We start from the raw sequence: 22,940 nt of genomic DNA, 5'->3' as shown, positions 1-22,940 counted from the left end.
CATAAGAGAAACAAGAAGAATATTTATCCTCCATTCCTTAGTATTTGCTCTCAACACAGAAATTTGGATCTTTACAAGACAGAAACTGCTCAAGTCATAAGTGGTGGGGCACCTGGGTAGCTCAGTCGTTAAGCATCTGCCTTCCACTCAGGTCATGATCCCAGGGTCCTGGGATCAAACCCCATGTTGGGTTTCCTACTTGGTGGAAGGCCTATTTCTCCCTCTCCCACTCTTCTTGTTTGTATTCCCTCTCTTGCTTTGTCTCTCTCCATCAGATAAATAAATAAAATCTTAAAAAAAATGTTTTTCTGGATAAGAGTGAATAGGCCACAATCTGTTTTCCTCAATTATAAGAGAGGTTTAATGCATTTCCAACCATGGTTCCAGTGACATTTCATTTAGAATGTACCAAAATATTTCTAAGAGATTTTTAAGTGTCAACTGGGAATATAAAAAAAAAAAAAAAATAAATGGGAACTGTAAAAAAGTTTCCTAAGAGAGCAAAATTTATTAACCAGCTCTAAAATTGTAGGGGTGCCTGCGTGGCTCAGTGGGTTAAGCCTCTGACTTGGGCTCAAGTCATGACCTCAGGGTCCTAGGACTGAGATTGGGCTCTCTGCTCAGCAGGGAGACTGCTTCCCCTCTCTCTCTGCCTGCCTACCTCTCTGCCTACTTGTAATCACCCTCTTTGTCAAATAAATAAATAAAATGTTAAAAAATAAAATAGTGTGTAGTTTGCTCAACAAATCAATAGGAAGAACAAAGAAGAATAAACACACTGCAATATACTCTAAATGATATGAAAATAGTATATAATTAAGGAATATCAAAACCTTATCAAAAATAGATTCAAATAATAGTGGTAGAAAAAATTACAACCTACTTTAGATACCATATTTGTGTGAGATCTTTTATTACACACAAAAAATAAACTAAGATAAATTAAGAATTAAGTACAAAGATAATTTTTTTCAAGTTTTTATTTAAATTTCAGTTAATTAACATACTGTATAATCTGACATTCACTAGGTACCAGACATACTTATTTGTATAAACTCAGTTAACTTTTGCAAGAACATGGGAAGTTAGATTTTGTTACTTCCTCCTGTTTCATGTATTAAGAAGCTAAAGCTCTGAGAAGTGAAACAATTTTTCCAAAAACACAGAACTATAAAGTGTTAAAAGCTTGAATCTAAACCTAGACAGTACATTTCCAGAGCCTACAATCTTACACAGTACACCAGATCAATTATTATTTTGCTTCTTTCTAAATTTAATAATTCACATTCCAGAAATCTAAGAACAGAATCAGAGGTGTGATCAAATATTTATTCATAATGTATATCAAGGACTATTTTCTATGATAAAAATGTCAACTACTGAAATATTAAGTAATAAATAACATAAACCATGATATACAAATAATATTAAATATTATTCACCTATGCACCATAGCATCAACAACTAAGTGGCATTTGCTAAGTGTTATATTAGATATTAAGGATGAAATGAAACTTAACTTTAGACGTGCTATTAAGGGGTTTACCATCCGGTGGTGGGGAGACCAAGTAAATAATTAAATTCACTGAGTAACATATGGTAAGCTTAAGTACACATATAAGAAAGCAAGTAAAAGACTGGTAACTTGTCTATTTTAGTGAAGAATCAAAGGAGAGTGCTTCCTAATGGAAGTCAAGTCTAATATAAAGTCTAATATAAAAATTTGATATATTATTAACAGAAAATGATAAATAATATCAAGCACATAAGATATACATTTGAGTATATACTTCTATCCTAGTTTAAAATGTATGTGTATGCAGGGATGCCTTGGTGGCTCAGTTGAGCAGTCAACTATTGATTTCAGCTCAGTTCATGATCTCAGGGTCCTGGGATTAAGCCCTGAGTTGGACTCCATGCTCAATGGGGAGTCTGCTTGAGGATTCCATCTTCTCCTCCCTCTGCCCCTGCCCCTTGTATATGCTCTCTCTCAAATAAATAAATAAATCTTTTTTTAAAAGTATGTCTGTGCACATATGCTGGTTATTAAAAAAAGATTCAGTTATATATCATAAAATCTCTCACAATATTATGAGTGATTTTTCTTATCATCACAAAATTTTAATTATATATTATATATAGGTGTGTATAATTTTATATTTATAATTGGACATTATAATCAGACATGACATTTATAATCAGAACAACCTCCAAATATATTAAATACATTCCTTGACAAATTCATGTCCTATTAACAATTGTTATGGGGACGAAGAACACTGATAAAAGTGTTTTGGTATGGAGCAGGTGAGTTGCCTTTTGAGTCAGATGTGAAAAGTGCTTTTGTAATAATAAAAGATGAACACACATGCAGTAGACTGCCTTAAATATTGACCATCATAAAACTGGAAGAATGCTTACACATTTCTACAACAGTGCAGCTAAAACTCTTGGAATTTATAATTTTCTATACTCTAAAAAGGCCCTTTATCCCTGGAGGCATTACCCTATATTCAAGCACAGCTATATTTCTGAAGTGAAATGTGCAGATGTTCACCCAATGTGTAATAAATAATGACCATAAATACATTCAAATCAGTTTATGTTACCTTTCGCTGCCAATAAATTTTGGCCCCAAATTCAGGAATAAAAAAAAAAAAGTTTTTCCAGATGTTTTTAAATTCATGAATTATAAATGGAGTTATTATCTTTTAGAAAGGTCTTCAAAGAAGCAATTGAAGAGCTATTGGTGTTGGTAAGAACTTCCGAGGAAAAGTCTGGATGGTTAGACTAGGGGGTGGTCCTGCATGTCTACCCTGCCACAGGTTGATTCCAGGGTCAGAGACTGGTATTTCTTGGTTTGGGCAAAGTCAAGTCACAAAATTGTCAGTGCTTGAGCTGAACAGAAGGCAGAGCAAAAACAGCAGAGTTTGGAAGTGGTATTCCCTGTCTGCCAGGAGTAAGAAGTTGATATACGGAGAGGAGACAAGTGGCTTAGATCAGAATATGGGCTTGGTCTTCTGTGCTCAGATAGGAATTATCCTGAGTGGAACAAAGTTTCATAACTCCATGTGAAAGAAAGCGGGAAAATTCCCCAGCATCCCATCAACTCTATACTGAGGTTACTTCTTGACAAAGCAAATACTGTTAAGAAAGGTAATCCAAAGATTTCCTACAAAGAAACACCAAAGTCACTGTGCAATTCTACAATGACAAGTACACCAAAAGGTTGAGAAGCCCAATAGCTAGGTAAAAAATTATCCAAGTAACAACGGCAAATAGAAAAAAAAAAAAGTGCTGTCCTGAGGCAAAGGTGACACAAACGAGGGACTGTAGAATCAAAATCAGAACTAGGCATACAATTAGACTAACTAGGCAATAGGAAAAATAACGAAAGGCAATATGTGACTTTAGCTATTGGACTCACTGGACGTATAACAAGTAGCAATTCGTTCTGTGACAGTTTGATGTTTGCTAAGGAGAAAAAGAGTTCAAGAAAGGGTAGAGGTTCAGGGAATGCATCTGCCAGGAGATGGGCTCCCTGGAGGTGACTTCAGGAACTGAAACTAGTGTGCAAGAATTTCAATTACAAATTGCAATGTGCATGTCTTTGCACATACATAACTCTTTCATCTACCAGCTTAAGAAAAAAAAAAAAAAATCTGGGATGTCCCCTGGGAAATTTAACCACAGAAATAAACAAACAAACAAACAAACAAATAAATAAAATTTTTTTTCTTCTGAATGTGGACATAAACCTATAAAATGACTATTAAAAAAACTATAAATGACTATAAAACTGTAGCCATTTATTTTTGGTCTAAGAATTACCATTTTAAGAAGATTATTAAATTATTCAACTAGAATAAAATGATCTTACCATGTTTTTAAGGTGCACAGGAGTTCCATGTAATTGTTTTAAATGTTTGAGGGGCACACACAAATAATTTGGTTTTGAACTGTAGTGTTTTTGTTAGTTTAGCTTTTGTTTTTGTTTTTGTTTTTAACTCTTCAATAAGTTTAGGGGAAATGTATTCTCCTCTTTCTGCTCCAATGATTTAATCGAAACTACCTTAGTAACCAAAATGCCTGAGGATGGCACAGACCCAAATCCCTTTCCTGCTTAAATATAATTTATCTCCCCTTCAATCCCACCGTCTTCTAAGACCCCTCACTCTAGGGCCCCGTGAGCCCTTAAACTGGAGCAGCTGGAGGATAGCCTGGCGGATCGTCTTGGTCTTCAAGCTATAAATGATAGGGTTCAGTACAGGTGGTAAGAGCAAGTAAACATTGGCAAGAATGCTACAGACCACTCTTGGGGTGGAGCTGAGAAGGCGGTGTGTAAAGGACAGGCTGATCATTGGCACATAGAAAACAGTGACAGCACAGATGTGACAGACACAAGTGCTGAGAGCTTTTTGTTGCTTGTTAGGGGCCACAATGCTCAAGACGGTTCGAAGAATCAGAATGTAGGAGAAAAGAATGAATAGTAAGTCAGTGCCAGTCAGATAGAGCTGCAGAAACATGCCCCAAAAATTGCTGATCCAGGGGTTGGAATATGTGTACTTGATCATATCTGGGTGGTAGCAGAATGGGTGGGAAAGCTCTTTGCCTGCATGGAAAGATATGTTCTTCAAGGCTAGAACCATGGGAAAAGTGAAAACAACTTGCCGCAGGCAGATGACCAGTCCAATCAGCAAGATTATCATGTCTGTGAAGATAATGGCATACTTCAGTGGGTTACAGATAGCCATAAAGCGGTCAAAGGCCATGGCTACCAGCACTGAGGACTCCAGGATGGAGAAGCCGTGCACAAAGAACATTTGAATGAGGCAAGCTTTCAAGCTAATCTCCCGAGTATGAAACCAGAGAACCCCAAGCACAGTGGGAAGAGTTGAGATGGTCAGACAGAGATCAACGGTTGACAGCATGGAGAGGAAATAGTACATAGGCTTGTGGAGACTCTTCTCAATGATGATGACCAACAGAATCATGCTATTTCCCAAGAGGGCAATGATGTAGAGACAGCAGACAGGGATGGAGATCCAGACGTGAGCAAGTTCCAGCCCAGGAAATGCAGTGAGTAGGAAGTCTGGGGAAGATGATGTGGTGTTATTGAAAATTACCATGGTAGATTGCGAACACACCCTGAAAAGAGAGACAACAAGGATAGTGTTTGTCATATTGATCCTTTTTTCAAACTCTCTTTTATAAACTCTTTCCCGTTGTTTTTCTATATTGAAAGCCTCTAGTCCAGTTATGTACCTATCACATAATTCCACAGTATCTTGAAATTTTTCTTGCCAGAACCAGGTCCCATTTTTCTTCTTTTACCCTCTCCCAACTATAAGCATCAATCTGTTTAGGCTCATCCCAACCCTACTGCCCAGACTAGTACTGAGGCTTGAGGTAGGAAATGTATATAGGCTTATGTCATATACATGCACACACACTAACAAAACAACAACAACCACAATTAATGATTATGTCTTTGCAAACTGATGGATCTTTGACTTAAGTCTCCAAGCTGTATAAACTTCTTAAGGAAAAATGGACAAGCACTTTTGTGGGCCTGTGTGATAGCATACTCCATAATGTCCATAATGTCCTTGCTGGAAGCTGGTACGAGATATTGTATCCAGAAGTATCCTTGTACTTCTATCATCAATCACACCCTCCTAGCAGACTCTATTATAAGTCTCCTTTTGGTATCAGGGTTTCTTTGTTCCTTTTCCTATAGTGGCACACATGTGTATGGGACTTGAATTTATTTTGTGTTCTAATTCTTTTTCTCTGTGTACTTTTCCAGGTCTACTGAAATAACTAGTACTAGATCTCCTTTTCTTCATCTTACATCTTGGGATACTTGTTTCTACTCCTTTCCATGGATATTTAAAATTAGCCTATGGCTTTGGACCAACTCACTGAGTAGATTGCTCTAATGAATTCTGTGAAAAATTCCAAACAGTATTCTGGAATACATGATTCAGGCATTCTAATCTAGGTAAAGTAGGTAAGTGTAGATTAAACACCCATATGAAATTTATGGGAAACACTCTGCCAAAAGTGATGAATGACTTTCACAAAAAAAGAAAAAAAATGATGAATGACTTTCTAAAAAACCTGGGTAGGATGGAAGTTGGGACTAATAACTAAAAGGGAATCACTCAAGGACATGGAAGTCTGAGGTGACATCACAAATTGGAATATCAAGTAGTTCACTGAGTAAGAAAGTACATAGAATGGCAGCTGCATAGAAAAGAGAGATGGGGGTTTCCTGGGTGGCTCAGTCAGTTAAGCGTCTGCCTTCAGCTCAGGTCATGATTCTAGGTTCCTGGTATTGAGCCCCACATGGGGCTCCCTGCTCAGTAGGAAGCCTACTTCTCCCTCTCCCACTTCCCTTGTTTGTGTTCCCTCTCTCACTGTGTCTTTCTATGTCTTTTCTTTTTTTAAAAAAGATTTTATATACTTATTTGACACTCTCACTGTGTCTTTCTCTGTCAAATAAATATATAAAATCTTTTTTAAAAAAAGAAAAGACATAGAAAGACACAGTGAGAGAGGGAACACAAACAAGGGAAGTGGGAGAGGGAGAAGTAGGCTTCCTACTGAGCAGGGAGCCCCATGTGGGGCTTAATGCCAGGAACCTAGAATCATAACAAATAACATGGAGGACAAGGGATGTTAGAGAGGAGAAGGGGGTTGGGGTAAATTGGAAGGGGAGGTGAATCATGAGAGACTATGGACTTTGAAAAACAATCTGAGGGGTTTGAAGTGGCGGGGGGGTGGGAGGTTGGGGTACTAGGTGGTGGGCATTATAGAGGGCACGGATTGCATGGAGCACTGGGTGTGGTGAAAAAATAATGAATACTGTTTTTCTGAAAATAAATAAATTGAAAAAATTTAAAAAATATATCATATGATCTCCCTGATATGAGAAAGTGGTGATGCAACATGGGGGCTTAAGTGGGTAGAAGAAGAATCAACGAAACAAGATGGAATTGGGAGGGAGACAAACCATAAGTGACTCTTAATCTCACAAAACAAACTGAGGGTTGCTGGGGCGAGGGGGGTTGGGAGAAGGGGGTGGGATTATGGACATTGGGGAGGGTATGTGCTTTGGTGAGTGCTGTGAAGTGTGTAAACCTGGTGATTCACAGACCTGTACCCCTGAGGATAAAAATATATGTTTATAAAAAATAAAAAAATTAAAAAAATATATATTATATGTTTATAAAAAATAAAAATAAAAAATAAATTTAAAAAAAAGAAAAGAGAGACGGTGTTATAAAGGAGGCAGAATCTGGAATGTGTGTTTAAGAGGACCGTTGCAATTCTATTTAGGACTTGTTCACTGAGTGCTGATGTCATCATCACTATTTTAAAGTTTGTATGTAGGGCATTTAATCATCAATGAAGAGCTAGCAAGGAATGATATACTCAGTCCATGTGTTGTGTGGATATGGTCAGCCATAAGTATTTTTATTTCTCAGTATGTAGGTTTTCTGTCTTGTATCTGAGTAGATGCAAGGAATTTGCTAGCACCAGGCATTGTCAGTTGCTTTATAAACAAATATAAGGGGCTGTTGGTTATTTTCTTTCCCTCCTCCATTCTACTGAAGGTGGTGATAGAAAAGACCACTTGTTACTCCAAAGGGGAGGGGGGAAGACTAATTGCTTTTTCTGCTATAATATTTAATATTATTATATTATACGTGGTTGAAAAAAATACTAAGAATCAGGAAAACTAATGTCAAATGAGATACAGATTACAAACATGCTGAGTTATGTCAGTCATTTAGACTCTAAATGATTTTTAAAAATTTTTTACATTTATTTAAAGATTTTATTTATTTATTTGTCAGAGAGAGAGAGAGAGCAAGCAGCAGGAGCAGGCAGAGGCTTCTTGCTGAGCAGGGAGCTCGATGTGGGGCTCTATCCCAGGACCCTAGGATCATGACTTGAGCCGAAGGCAGATGCTTAACCAACTGAGCCACCCAGGCGTCGCTCTAAATGATTATTTTAATGTCAGTTTCTACTCAAATAGGAAAACAAAAGTGCATAAAATGCAGTTTCTGCGTTCAAAACTCCCTCAACTCAGTGGAATGAATACTGTGAAAAGCCAACGCAAAATATTAATGAAGGGCTATCACCACATGGGGACACCAGAGAAGACTAGCCAGACAGGAAAACAGAAGGCTGTTGAGATTTTTGTTTCTGACTCCTAGGCTCCCTTCAGTCTTCACATCACCTCAGAAGACTTATAAGCACATCTTCTGTCCTTAAGTTGGTTGATCTGAAATATTTAAGAATTGCTAATAAAGTATTTGCAAACATTAATGAGAGGTAAATTGAATTTAACATTAAATGCTTTCAATCATTCACCTTATAAGCCACTATTAAACATTAAAAAAAGGAGTGAATCCCCTCTGTGATAACTACTCAAGAATCTCTCTGCAACACCAAATCACTCAAACTATTGACTGTCCTTCAATAGTACTCTACATATTTTTTTTAATAGTACTAAAATTCTATTGCTTGATCACATTTCTTTCTCCATTTAGAATGCTGGCTCTCTGGGAATATAAAACATATGTATTCATCTTTGTATTTTCTCTAGAGATAAACAGTGATTGGTACATGATAAAAGCTCTAATAATCTAATTTACATTAGATGGGTGGATAAATAAATCACAGATGATAGAGATATGGATAAAGACTAGATGAGAGAAATACATATTGAGCCTGGAAGTTTTGTGGGAATGATGAGCCAGAGGGAAATCATTTCCCTAGCCACCAGGGAAACTAAGGAGAGTAATATCCTCTCGCTGACTGGAAGAAGGAGAGTAGGTTAAGAGAAAAGGAGATAAATTAAGATCCTCTGTATATGTCAACACTTACCAGCCATCTTATATATAATTTTATATCACCCCAGGAAAAATGGATATAGGTGTTTTTAAAGAAAGGAAAGTGGCCTAGCAAGATAAAACAGTATATTAAAGGTAAAATAGATCTAGACTCAAAATGCAAAACCAGATTTACTAACTCTAAGGTCTATTATTTATCATTAAACCATAAACTGTTTAGATAAGCTAAGCTTATGAGAGAAGTTTAGCAGTTGGACAGTGTGAATTCTGTCTTTTAAAATATAAGAATTGTTTATAATCTGTTGTACATATATGTATATAGTCATATATATGTCTATATGATCTAGAAAAGCAATAGAGATGAGCAATCAATAAAAGAAAACAATGTCCTCATGATTTATTTAAAGAAGACTATTTGGGGCATCCATGTGTGTTTAGAAATATGTGACTGTTTATATGTTTATGTTGTGTATATCTCTATATACCGGTGTATGTAAAGAGGAGTTTTGGAATGGAAGACTGATCAAGAGATAAGGTGACCATAAAGCAGATACCAGTTATCTCTTGTTCTTTGAATTTCATCTCATAAAGGACAAAAAGATGACACTGAGGATGTGAGGGGGTAAAAGGAGAAGAGACAACGGCTCATTTTGCTGCTGGAGAACATGTTTCCTATGGATAGATATGTGGACAGGAGAAGGAGCAGAGGGCTTCCTCTCTGGTTTGGTGAGCTTGTATGTTCCAGAACTAGTTGTAAGATAAAGCTCAGTGCCTCAGTTCATCAGGGTTTTTCTGCACTGCCTACTAACCAGAAGAAAAGGCTAGTGCTTTTTATTTTCACTTCTCCAACTGATTGGCCAGAAAGTAATGTCTACCAATTCATATACAAAAGCTTAGATTAAATGACTTGGATAAGATCCATCCAACTCAATCATTTAGTGATTGACAGGTCAACATCCCTGCTTTCTGGCATCAATAATGATAAAAACCAATCCATGTTATCTACCAATCCCAAACTTCCTGGTAATTTCTCAACACTGAAATCTATTCTCCTCACAATCTGGAACCTGCCCTGACAGCTTGAGTCTGTATTAACCAGAAACTTTACTTCTGCTTCTCCGCACAACTTCATGCTTGGACCTTTCATTTAATTCTTAATATTGAGGTATGGCTGATACTAGTAATTTATATAAGCAGATTTAATCTTCTTTATCTGCCTGGAAGGTGAGTTTCTCAAAAGTTTGGGCATTCTTGTTTTTTTTCTCAATGCTAGCTACTAAAGTAGGATCTAGAATAACAAAAAGCTTCAATTAGTAAGGTTAACTGACGCCTGAACAATCTTGTCCACCAGAAGAGAGTTCTGGTCATATCTCCTTTTCTCTTTATCCTTCTGTTTCCTCCTGTCCTCTGTCTCTTATCTCAGTTTTATCGAGGCTCCATCACACCCCTCCATTTCTTTACCCGAGCTGAAATATAGCTGCCATCATTTATTGTTCTTCTCAGTTCCCTCTTTTTCCTAGGATTTCTCACTCCGTAATCACTTTGCCTCCCATCCCTTTCCATTTACGCACTCTTCTTACCTGTTCACATTAGGAGGAAACACGACCAACTTCTCTTCAGTCCCATCACCTAGCAAGGACTAAACCAGCTCCCAAGAGTGGAGGCTTTATAGGAAAATTAGTGGAGTCATCAAGCAGCAGAGGGCTGTCTTTATTGGTGAGTATACTGGGTAGAACAAGAATTATGGTACCCATAAGAATATGTTCCTCTATAATAGCTCAGATACCTCTCCCTGACAGCTTCAAACCCTGCTCCCAGGCCTAAGCAAGCTCCATTTTTCAGGAGCTGTAAGCATAGTGATGGCCCTGGGGGCTGACAGTAATGGGTATCTTCTAAAACTACAACCATTCCTCTTTACCCTGCCTTAGGCTACAGAGTTTCAGCCAGGGAGGCTCCCTGAATGTCAGAGCAAGATGCCAAGAGTGCAGATAAGTTCTCCCTCTGTTCTCTGCTCCAAGATGTACTCTTTCCAACAGGCCTCATTGTACTCTGGCCATTCCCATGTCTCTCCTCTTACCCAGTAGCCCCTCCTAAGTAGCCAACCTAGTCACTGAGTCACATTCGCAGCCCACCCACCCTTTTAAGCATAATTAAGCTAGCACTTGATGAAGTCACAATATATGCTAAAAAGTGCACTCTACCCTTCAAGTGCGTTGTTGTTTTTATTCATTACCAAGTTTATAGGTTAAGTATTCTCCATTGTTTCACAAATGAGGAAATGGAAACTCAGAGAACTTCTGAATATTACCCAACTAAAAGTTAGCAAGTTAGAGTTGGCATTCAAGTCCTTGTCTAGCTTACTCTTAAGCCCTTACTCTATGCTATACTGCCTCCTCTAGTCAACTGCTTCCACTCTATCTTCAAAAAATGTAGTTGTAATACATGGTCCTCAATCTATCCATTCTACAGATTGCTTGCTTCCCAGCTGCATGTCTACATCTGGTTTAAGCCTTATTCTGACCAAAATTCACCTCTGCATAGTAGGCTGTGAATTAATAATTCTGACCATATATAATAATCCCTGACTTTTTAATCCTCCTTGAAACATTTTCTGGTCCATACTCATACTTTATTGGGCACACTCGTGAAGATATTTATCCCAACAAGTATCTGGAGAGATTAATTAATTCCATAAAGTTACATAGTAAGTAATGTTCATATTTATATGTAAATACTACCCCTTTCCACTGGTTCCCACTGGCAAAAATTAATGATGCTGGTAAATTTAAATGAGACTTACTAACATTAAATGAAACAAAGAAATTTGGAAGCATGAAATCAATCTTGATAAAGTACAGTTTTCACTCATTCATGAATTCAAAAAAAATTATATATTGAACATCCATTATAAGTTCTGAACTACATTAAGTACTTGGGAAAGACTAAAATAAAGTTAAAAGGATTCCTGTTCTTCAAGTATATAGACTAGCAGGGGAGATATACTATTGGTAAATTAGGGTACCGTATGAGAAACTGCAACATAAGTAAAGAAAGGCATGTCAGTAAAGCTTTCTGGGCAAAAATGAAGTTGAAATTAAAATCTAACATATATATAGGAGTTCCTATTCCAGCTCATTAAGTTCACTATGCTCTCATAATTTACCCGCCGTTTTATTTTTATTCTTTTTCTCTCTTGCTTCCAGCCTATTGCACATATACACTTTATTTTTATTAAATAAACACTCAAAGAACATATAAATAAACACAAAAGGCAAAAGAACAGAAATGGCCTATGTTCAGCATTGAATCCCAGAATGACTATAATGAAGCAAAAACAATCTGTGGATTTTTCTTGGAAAAAAAAATGTTAATGACCTACAATGGAATAGTGCTGAGTAGTAAAAAGGAATAAACTACCAGTACATACCATAAAATGAATGAATCTCACATGCATTATACTAAGAAGACAGACATGGGAGACTACGTACTGCAGGGTCCATGACACTCAAAAAAGAGAATTACAGACATGGAGAACAAGTGAGTGCTTGCCAGGGACTGGGTATGGATACAAAGGGGTAACAAGAAGGAATTTTGATGTAGTTTTTCTATATTTTGATGTCACTCGTTGTTACCTGGTTTTATACATTTGTCAAAAGTTGATTAGAGCCATATACCAGAAACAGTGAATTTTATTGTATATAAATGTTGATAAGCTGTGGGGCTCCTAGCTGGCTCAGTTGCAAGCACGTGTGACTCTTGATCTTGGGGTCATGAGTTTAAGCCCACAAGGGAGTAGAGAAAACTTAAAGAAATAAAACTTAAAAAAATGTTGATAAAGTGTTATATACCGTTTTAAGGAGAATTCATATCTATCAAGCTACCTAAGATAAATTATTGTTTTCATCAAAACCATTATGCAAAGGTATATTATAACCCATTAGATTTATACTATTCAATACAGTATCTTCTAGCTACATGTGAATATTTAAATTTATATTTCAATTAATTAAAATAAAGTAAAATTTAAATGTTCAGTTCCTTGGTTGTACTCTCAAAGTTTAAAGTGTTCAATAGGGACGCCTGGGTGGCTCAGTTGGTTAAGCAGCTGCCTTCGGCTCAGGTCATGATCCCAGCGTCCTGGGATCGAGTCCCACATCGGGCTCCTTGCTTGGCAGGGAGTCTGCTTCTCCCTCTGCCTCTGCCTGCCATTCTGTCTGCCTGTGTTCATGCTCTCTCTCTCTCTCTCTCTGACAAATAAATAAAAAAAAAATAAAATAAAATAAAAAATAAAGTGTTCAATAGTTATGTGTGGCTAGTGGTTACCACATTAAACAACAGTGATTTAGAATATTTCCTTCACTGCAGGAAACTCTATTGGACAGTGCTACATTTGATACTCTTCCTTGTCTTGATTGCATCCACACGGAACTCATAGATGCCATTAAGGACCAATCCTGTCCCCACAGAACACCCGGACAATCCGCTGCCGGATCTGCTTGGTCCTAACACTGTATACAACAGGATTGAGCACGGGAGGGAGCAGCAGATAGACATTGGCCATGAGAGTGTGCACTATTGGTGACAAATGCTTTCCAAAGCGGTGAATCAGAGTCATGCCAATGAGAGGCACGTAGAAGAGCAATACTGCACAGATATGAGAGAAGCAGGTGTTGAGAGCCTTGAGTCTCTCTTCTCGGGAAGCAATGCCCAGTACTGCCTGGAGAATTAGAAAGTAAGAAATCAAAAGGATCAAGGCATCTAGTACAATGATGAAGATCACAGCCAGCAGGCCATAGATGCTATTGACACGGGTGTCAGCGCAGGCAAGCCTCATGGCATCCTGATGGAGGCAGTATGCATGGGAAAGGATATTGGAGTGGCAGAAAGGTAGCCTTTTGATGAGAAAAGGCACAGGGAGCACTGCACCCACACTTCGTAGCAGGACTATTGCTCCAATCTTGCTGATGACTCCATGAGTGAGAATGGTAGCATAGTGCAAAGGGAAGCGGATAGCCACAAAGCGATCAAAGGCCATGGCAACCAGAACACCTGATTCAACTCCCCCAAAGGTATGGATAAAGAACATCTGAGTGACACAGGCATCAAGAGTTATTGAATGCCAGTTGAACCAGTGAACACTAATCATGGTGGGCATGGAAGATAGTGAAAGGCTGAGGTCAGTGGCAGCTAGCATAGCTAGAAAATAATACATAGGTTCATGGAGACTTCGCTCAACCTTGATGACAGCAAGGATGATGACATTACCTAAGAACGTGGTACTGTAAAGAAGGCAGAGGGGCAAGGCCATCCAGAAGTCTTTCTCTGGCATTCCCGGAATGCCAGTCAAAGTGAAGGTCTGGTGGTTATCAGTAGTTTGGTTGAACGGTGACATAGTGGAATGAAAGTCCGACTGGGAAGAAAGAGAATAATTTGTTAAGTCAAACAGCTGCAGTTAGAATCAGTGGCAATATGTTTTGAGACAGTAGCCATAAGAAGGAGTGACTTCAATATTATTTTAATACCTTTATGTTCACAATCTGATACAAAGACTTACTGTTCTACCCCATTAGGCAATAAATCAGTGATCATCATGTGCTAAAATATACTTTTCTTTTTTGAAAAGAAAAAAGAGAAAAAAAAAGAGGAAAAGAAAAAACAGTATAAAAGAAAAAAAAAGAAAAAAAGTTCAATCAACACCGACACCCAGACGTTTCATCCAGAAACATTAAAGAGTTAGCTGACTTGCTCCTTGCTAAGGAAGAATTTATATTATACATTTATGTGGGTAATTAACACTGATGCCAATAACCAGAAAGGAAATGTTAGCAGCACAAATGTGACCAAGGGCTTTTCATAAACACAGATAGGCAGATGTGTATATGTGTCTGTATCTTGACTGTGATCTTAAATTGTGGTGATATAGACATTATGCTCAGTAGGACTCAGTTTTTCCACCTGCAGGATGTGGGACAGAGGAAGAAAAATACTCTTTAAGGACTATAAAGTTCTAACCTTTTGCATTCCTGGGAATGTGTAGGTACTAAAATGACCTGAACTTACAGCAGGTGGTTTCCCTGTCCCTTCATAGAGACTTCTCCTTCTCTGCATTCCATACTGCTATGAGGCTGTTCTAGTAAATTCCATCTTGAGCCAATAGAATCTGCATTTCCTACTCTGAGTAAAGCCTAGATAGACCTGTGGGCCATTCTAGATATTAACACCTAACACTTGCAGTGACAAAGATCAATATTAAAATCTTGGTGCCACACAGATCTCTTCTATTTCAATTATTTGCTATTATCTTCAAGAAGATATATCCAAATGTGCATCTGAGCTAATCACTTTTTGGGCCTTTCTAGCCACAATTGATAAGGGGTTGGATTAAAGGAAAGGAAAAGGACTATCATGGCTCTTAACATTGTTTGAGTTATGACTCTTAGGAGAATCTGATAGTCACCCAAATAAGAATGTTCACACACACACACACACACACACAGAGTTCTGCATAAAAATTAAGTGAATTTGTATATTATTGAAAAGCATCTCAGGACCCATGTTAGAGAAAATGGAATAGGAGCCTGGGTCACAACAAGGAGAAAAGTCACTGGACAAAACACAAGGGGCAGAGAGCTCTGGATGCTTGGGCATGAATAGAGACCAGGCAGAGTTACTCCAAGTTTCATGTAAGTCAGTGGTCTAGTTCTACACTGTCCAATATTGTAGCCACTAGATATCTGTGCCTATTTACCCATTTAAATTAAATTAAATTAACATCAGTACCTTAGTTGCACTAGCCAGTTTTCAGGTGTTCAGTAACTTCATATGGTTAATGACTCTTGAATTGTGTAGTACAAATATGGAAAGTTTCCATCATTGTAGAAAGTTCTACTGAAATTTGAAAAATTGGTCCTGCAGACTACAGATTTAAAGAATACCAACATTCTAGGTGACCTCTTGACAAATCTTAGATCCAATTGGATTTGTGGGCCTCTTACCTATATACTGTATAACATGTGTCCCTTACATACTTTCTCTGTCTTTGCCTCTTTTCTGGAAACTTGAAGAAGAAAATAGCTTTAAAATTAAAGAATCTGGAAATGGATCACCTAGGTTTAAATCCTGACTCTGTGACCTTGAACAAATTACTTAATAATCTCTGCTTTATTCCTCACCTCTTTAAAATTAAAATGAAAATAATAGTATCTACCATGGGATAGTTAAAGATCACTGAGAAGTTCAATAGGGCATTTAGATGAGCACCAGGCAGAGAATCAACACTCAATAAAGGGTAGCTGTAATCAGTATTCATCTGCTATCTATAAATTTTGTAATGTTTGGTTAACTGAGAAAACTATCCCTCAAGGTGTTTATAAGCCATGGAATCTATTAATATGCTGATAAGTTTATCTACCTACCCATATATTAGTTATATATTTTGATCAAATTCTATATTACCTAAATCTCTCTATTCCTCAGCCAGTTTAGCCCAACACTGAAAATCTGTGGCTTGCAGATAGTGACTGTTGCAGTGCTCAAGATGGGAAATTCTATGGATCTGTGCTCAGGGATTCTGCACTTAACTGTGAATGCTTACTATAAAGGATATATTGGAAGCAGGTGCTGGATAAACCAGAGATGAAAGAGTGATATGCTAGTAGGAGTCATGAGTACTGACTATCAGTAAGAGGAAGAAAATAATAAAGATAATTGATTCTGAAGCACCAGAACCCCCAAACCAACACCATACTGACGATCTGAGGAGGTCAATCCCAAAGACCAGCACAGTCCTTCCAGAATTCAAGAGGAGGATTACAAACTAGGCTCTTTTATTTGTTCTTTTTCTTTTCTTTTCTTTTCTTTTTTAACTAGAGAACAGGGGATGGAGAGGGAGAGTCAGAGGGAGAGAGAGAATCTTAAACAGGTTCCACACCCAGAGGGGAACCCCACATAAGGCTTGATCTCACAACCCTGAGATCAGGACCTCAGACCTTTAACCAACTGAACTACACAAGCACCCCCAAACTAGGCTCTTGATTCCTTAAGATCTAAAGAACTCAAAAAGAGCTTTTCAGGTTTAATTAATTTATTGATTAATGGCTTCATATTTGTCAAATGCCTATTATGTACTAGGCACACCATGGTAATCAAAGGACCAAAGGAGCAACTTCTTTCCTTATCAAAGAACATATGAAAAACAAGAGCAGAAACAGGAGTGGAATGTGTGCCCGGGGTTGAATGACAACATGTTTTACAAAAGGGTCAATATGTCCAGCTTGTATCCCCAGCTGGACTCAGTCTAACTCTGTCTCTGTCAATACCAGTGACAGACCAGGGACAGAATCAAACCTAAACTTTCCTCACAGCAAAAGGTCAGGAACTTCTGCAGCTCATGAAGCATATGTGGGGCTAGAGGTGGAGAAGTCTTTCTTTTCTATCACTGTGGAACTACAGTTCAATGCTCTTTCCCACCCAGGCAGCCAAGTGGAAGAGCTATTCTCTGAAGGATAGGACTGGGCATAATATACTCCTTATTAAAGTGTCTGAGCTGCAGGCTGAAGCACAGTTCTGGCCCTTGGATTTGTCCTTTGCAGGAGCCATGCAATAGTCTTTCACTTGGGGAAGGAATATATTTGCTATTTGCCTTGAGCTAGGACTGAGGGAAGTACAAAAATTTGCAGGCTTCTGTTTCTCTAATTAGCCTTTGGTAGAATAACAAACTCACCAATGAATTTTTCATATGTACAGTTCAAATTGTTATTTCTCTTTTAATGAAAAAAATGTAAAGGAAATGGAAAAATAATTCTTGCTGAAAAAATTCTTTCTGCAAATGAGGATTCTAGGCTCTTTATAGATATACAGAAATCATTTTATATGATGATGTAGAGAATGCAAAAGATAATAGGCAGGCATTTTAAATTATCTTACTCCTTTAATAATAAAAAATCTAATATTTATTAAATGCTTATTTATGTTCCAGCCTCTGTTTTTAGCTCCTTACATATACTATCTCTTCTAATGACTAAAAAAGAAATTTCTTATGAGAAAAGAACTGTTGCCAGTATGCATGAGTAAAACAAGAGTCAGAGAAGTTAATTAACTTGACTAAAATCCCCAAAATAAAACTTAAATCCAGGTGCTCCAAACATTATCCTATGAGGTTCTATTTAGTCCTATAGGAGATGATAAGCTTTTAGCCACAGGGACAACTTTTGTCATCAAATTCAAAGCCCGGACCAAACAGTACACTGGGCTTAACAGACCTGACCTCCTCCATGCCCACCATTCTGTCCTAAACTCTAAATATTTCTCTGTGAAGATAAAGATAAAAATTATTTCTCCATAACTACAGTCCCCTCCATTCTGTGAAAGCGTCCTCAGAGAAAGCACTACCTGGGCCTCAGTCTGTCTCCCAACTCAACCAAAGCCTAGTCTGGGAGATGAGAGTCGCTTTTGATGCTGGCCCCAAAGCAGTACAGCCAGAGATTTAAAACCAGCAACATCCTAATCCAGAATTCCCTCTGAAGTGATCCTCTAGAGGCAAAGAATCAGTACCTGGAGATGTCCCCAGGGCCAACAGCTATAATGACTAAGCCTTCTGGGCATTTTGCTCTTCTTTGTCTTGATCAGAGAGGACCTAGTTTTTTCTAATTCAAACCTGGGATGGCAACCATCCAAATACAGACTTCGCCTCAGTCCTTTGTGAAAGGTGGTACCTCACTAGCTATACCAAAATGCAAATATACGTTAGTGACTAATCTTTAACATTATCTCTAATGTTAAAGAAAGAGAGGAATGTTAAAGAGAGAGAGGAATAGAGGAAGGAAGGAACAAAGGAAAAAAAAAAAAGAAAGCCATCAAGAAAGAAAAAAAAGATAAAATGTAAAAAAAAAGTTCATTAATGAATACACGTTCTAGTTGGGATTCTCTCGTTGCTTCCTCAGCTTCCCAGTAAAGCCTTTCAGTGCTGTGGTCTGTAGTCTCTGTTTCCATGTACTTCCCATTCTATTTGCAGTTCACTCTAGTGAGAGTGTTTTCCCATACCACTGAAAGCATCTTTGCGGGCATCATCAACGGCCTGCTTATTGCTAAACCCAGAGAATATTCCTCACCCTACTCTCCTTTCAGCAGGATTCAGAACAGTGGAAAACTGACTCTATTAAGTTACTTTTATTACTGATTTTTTTTTGGGGGGGGGGGTGACACCAGGTTTTCCTCCTGTTTTAATTTCCACTCTTTAGTATCCTTTACTTTGATGGCTTATCTTCCTCCTACATCACTAAATGTTACTGTGTCTCTAATTTGTTTTTTTGCCCTATACTTTAATCCCACTCTCACTGAATGATATTATCAAATCCTATTGATTTAATCTCTCTATGTATCGATTACCCTCAAAAGCATATCTTCAGGCCTGAATTCTGTCTTGAGCTCCAGAACAATTCCTACTTGATCATTCCATGTGGATATCAAATAGGAAACTTAAATTTTCCTTTTAAGGAAGGAAAAGGAAATACTTTTCTCTTAAGGAAAGTATTCAGCATAGTGAATACTGTAAAACAAAAACAAAACTTCTTTCTATGTGCTCATAGTTAATTTTAATAAATCACACTAACCATACCACAATCCACCCAGTTGCCCAAACAAAAATTCCAGATCTTTTCTTCCCTTCTTTATATTTAATCCCTTACCAAGGACTATTGAGTCCAAACCAAAATATATTTCACATACTTCAAATTCCCTTCATCTTCACTTCTATCATGCCAGCAAGGTTACCATGACCTCTTGTAGAATAGAGCAGTAGTTTCCTTATGATTTTTTAAAATTTGCTCTTTTATTTGCTTTACTTTGTTATAGTATGATTTATAAATCATAAAATTGATCCATTTTAAGGATACAATTTGATGAGTTTTAGTAAATTTATATAATTGTGAAACTATTATCCCAAAACAGTCCTAAAACTTCCATTACATAAAATGACTCCTTGATGGTGGTTTGAGGTCAGCCCAGGGTCTGTCTCCAGCTCCAAGAAATCAGAGATATGCTCTCTATTTTTATAAAACTATAAAAAAATTACTAGAAATTTCATATAAGTGGAATCATAAACTATATTGTCTTTTGTGTCTGGCTTCTCCCAGTTAATATAATGTTTTGAGTTTTATACATTGCTAAATATATTCATAGCTTGTTCCTTTTTCTTCCTGAGTAGTATGTCATTATATAAGTAAAATATATTTATTTACTCATTTGGTAGTTGAAATACATTCAGGTTGTTTATCACTTTTGACTATTATGAAAAATGTTGTTACAAACATTAGCATATAGTCTTTGTATGGACATGTTTGGGCAGATACCTAGAAAAGGAATTACTGGGTAGTATGGTAGGTGTTTCTCTAATTTGGAAGAAAATGCCCAGCTGCTTGTGGCTGAATCATTTTAAACTCACATCACCAGTGTATTAGGATTCCAGTTTAATGTAACTATTGATTTGGTTAGATTTACATCTGTCATATTGATATTTGTTTTTTGTATGATTCGGTCTTTTTTGGTTCTTTTTTCCTTTATTGTCTTCTATCATGTTAAAGATTTTTATTGTACTGTTTTAAGGGTTGACTGCCTTTTTTTTTTTTTTCTCCCAGAACTTTGAATATGCCATTTGACTGCTTTCCAGCTTCCTTTTTCTTTTTTTTCCTGATAAAAAGTCAGGAATTATTTCAAGCTTTTTAGCCTGTAACTTGATTAGCCATTTTCTTCAGCCATTATCAGTCTTGGGTTTTTGGCAGTTAGATTATGATGTTTCTATGTGTTAATATCTTTATACTTATTCTAATTAAGGTTTCTTGAGCTTTTTAACATTGTGTATCTTCAAATATTGATTCTGTTACTTTGCTCTCTTTTTCTGGACCTACCAATATACATAGGTTGGATTGTCAATGTTGCCCCACAAATATCTGAGACTCTGTTTTGCTTCAGTATTTTTTCTCTATATTATCTGAACTTGAGACTTCTCTATTTGTCTTCAAGTTCACAGATTCTTCCTTCCCCTTCCTCAACTCTGCTGAATCCATGTATTGATTTTTTTTTAACTTCAGTTTATTTTTTTCTTTTCTTTTTTTAAAATTTTTCATTTTTTCAGCATAACAGTATTCATTATTTTTGTACCACACCCAGTGCTCCATGCAATCTGTGCAATCTGTGCCCTCTCCAATACCCACCACATGGATCCCCAACCTCCCACCCCCCCGCCCCTTCAAAACCCTCAGATTGTTTTTCAATCTCTCATGGTTCACTTCAGTTTATTATAAAGAATTTAAAAATTTTTTTTCTTTCTTTCCTGTGGTTTCCTTTCCTATATGGAGTTCCCTTATTCATTCAATAATTTACCATTTGTATTTTCTTTAATTACTTGAACACAGTTTTCTTTAATTCTTTGAAGGCATTTGAATTTTTGAATCATTTGAATCATTTATCTGCTAAAATAAACATGTGGGTCCTTTAAGAGCCAGATTCTATTAATTACTGTTTTTCTTTATTTTGGTCCAAGCTTTCCTATTTCTTTGAAAGTCTCAGAGGTTTTTTGTTTTGTTTTGTTTTGTTTTGTTTTTGAAAGTTAAATGTCTTAAATATTATAGCATAGCCACCCTAGGTTCTTAATTGTTTTTTAAAGGGTTGCTGTGTTTTGTTATTCTTTTCTTTGTGTTAACTTTTAGTAACTTGTCAATTTAAACTGTGGCATTCACATTCCCACAAGAAATCTCTCTTGCTAAGTACAGCCACTGATATGTCTTCTCAGATTATGTTTATTTCATTTATCAGCCTGACTTCTAGGAGTTGCCCATGTGTCTGCCCATCTTGGTGACATCCCAATGAACCTTAAGCCAGAAACACTTTGGTGATTGATCTGCATGTTATTTGGGAAGCATGCTTATTCAATTAATTCTCAAATACCCAATTACTTTTACTTTCTAACAGGTTTTCTTAGGTTTCACCAACATGTTTGTAGTTTCTTAGAAAGCCAGTGGTGCATACAAAGCTACTGAGCCCTTCCGTGACAATTTCCAGGTTCTTGCTGTTGAATTTCTCTCTGGAGCCCTAACTGCAAACTGAAACTACCGAAGTTGTGTTTAGTTCCTAAGAAGTTTGCCTGTTTTAGCTACAAAGGCTCTTTTTTTTTTACCTTTTCTCTCCACCTCAAGTTGAGGCTGTGCCCTGGCAATACCACTGTTGGTTTTTAGCAGACTCCAACCTGGTAAAACTACTCAGCAAAAAAAAAAAATAAAAATAAAAATAAAAATAAAAGGCAGGAGTGAGAGAATGGTGTCCTTACCTGCAGCTATGGCAGAAACACCTTTTTCTGATGGAAAACACGATATTATGTTTGATGCTGATATAAATAGCCAAGTAGAGGGTAAAAACTTTATGGTAAGGAAGAGTGATAAAAAAAAATTGTTGCAATGTTGTTCTTGAGGAGATACGGGAAAAATATAGTGCAAAACTGGAAGGAACGGCTTTTGGAAAGAGCATGAATATTTTATCTAACTTATATAAGGTAACCGAGAAATTAGCATACATTTGACTCTCCTGGTTAGGAGAGTAAATGTAATTTAGGGCACGGGATATTTTTTTCTGATTGTTTTAATTTTCTTAATGAAGTAGGAAGTGAAGTCAGCAACAAAGAATAAGAATTTGGGTAAAATGTAAGGGAGTAGGAGAAGAGTCATTCATTAAGTATAATCGAAAGCACAGAAGGAGTTATGTGAGCTATTTGGTATGAGTCAACATGGTTGCATGATTTCCTCTAGCACACTGGGCTGTGTAAACTCAGATGGTGACATTAAGGACTAGCTGGACTTAACCAGAAGTCCTTTATAACAGATGACAAGGGAATGTCGAATGAATAGGAAGTTTCATGACTTTCTCTAAGATCAAACAGCTGAAAATTAAACCTGGTTTTAAGCAAGGTATATCAGACTTCAAAGTTTCTACTCTTTCTTCTAAAATTTTCCATTTTGTGTCTGGAAAGGCAGATCCTTGATAATGTAGAGTTCCAGATAAGAGGAAATTCTGATTGTTAGGATA

The 22,940-nt window shown here is 37.0% G+C and overlaps 2 protein-coding genes across 2 annotated transcripts; both read right to left on the bottom strand.

Moving 5' to 3' along the window:
• Positions 1-4,145: 4,145 nt before the first annotated feature.
• On the bottom strand, positions 4,146-5,147 carry LOC131820974 (olfactory receptor 51T1). The gene has a single exon (XM_059156803.1). The coding sequence runs from the start codon at positions 5,127-5,129 to the stop codon at positions 4,146-4,148; it is 984 nt and encodes a 327-aa protein (XP_059012786.1). The 5' UTR covers positions 5,130-5,147.
• An 8,161-nt stretch (positions 5,148-13,308) lies between these two features.
• Positions 13,309-14,259, bottom strand: LOC131820965 (olfactory receptor 51H1-like). Its single transcript, XM_059156798.1, has one exon. It carries the CDS (start codon positions 14,257-14,259, stop codon positions 13,309-13,311), a length of 951 nt encoding a protein of 316 aa, XP_059012781.1.
• Between the last annotated feature and the right edge of the window lie 8,681 nt (positions 14,260-22,940).

This window comes from Mustela lutreola, chromosome 1 (assembly GCF_030435805.1).
Source record: "Mustela lutreola isolate mMusLut2 chromosome 1, mMusLut2.pri, whole genome shotgun sequence".
In the NCBI taxonomy this organism is placed as follows: Eukaryota; Metazoa; Chordata; class Mammalia; order Carnivora; family Mustelidae; genus Mustela; species Mustela lutreola.
Note: the sequence above shows the minus strand (reverse complement) of the source record. Positions and strands in the feature narration are given on the sequence as shown.

Excerpts from the sequence above, each read along its gene's own strand:
- LOC131820974 (XM_059156803.1), bottom strand. The coding sequence starts at position 5,129 with ATGGTAATTTTCAATAACACCACATCATCTTCCCCAGACTTCCTACTC.
- LOC131820965 (XM_059156798.1), bottom strand. The coding sequence starts at position 14,259 with ATGTCACCGTTCAACCAAACTACTGATAACCACCAGACCTTCACTTTG.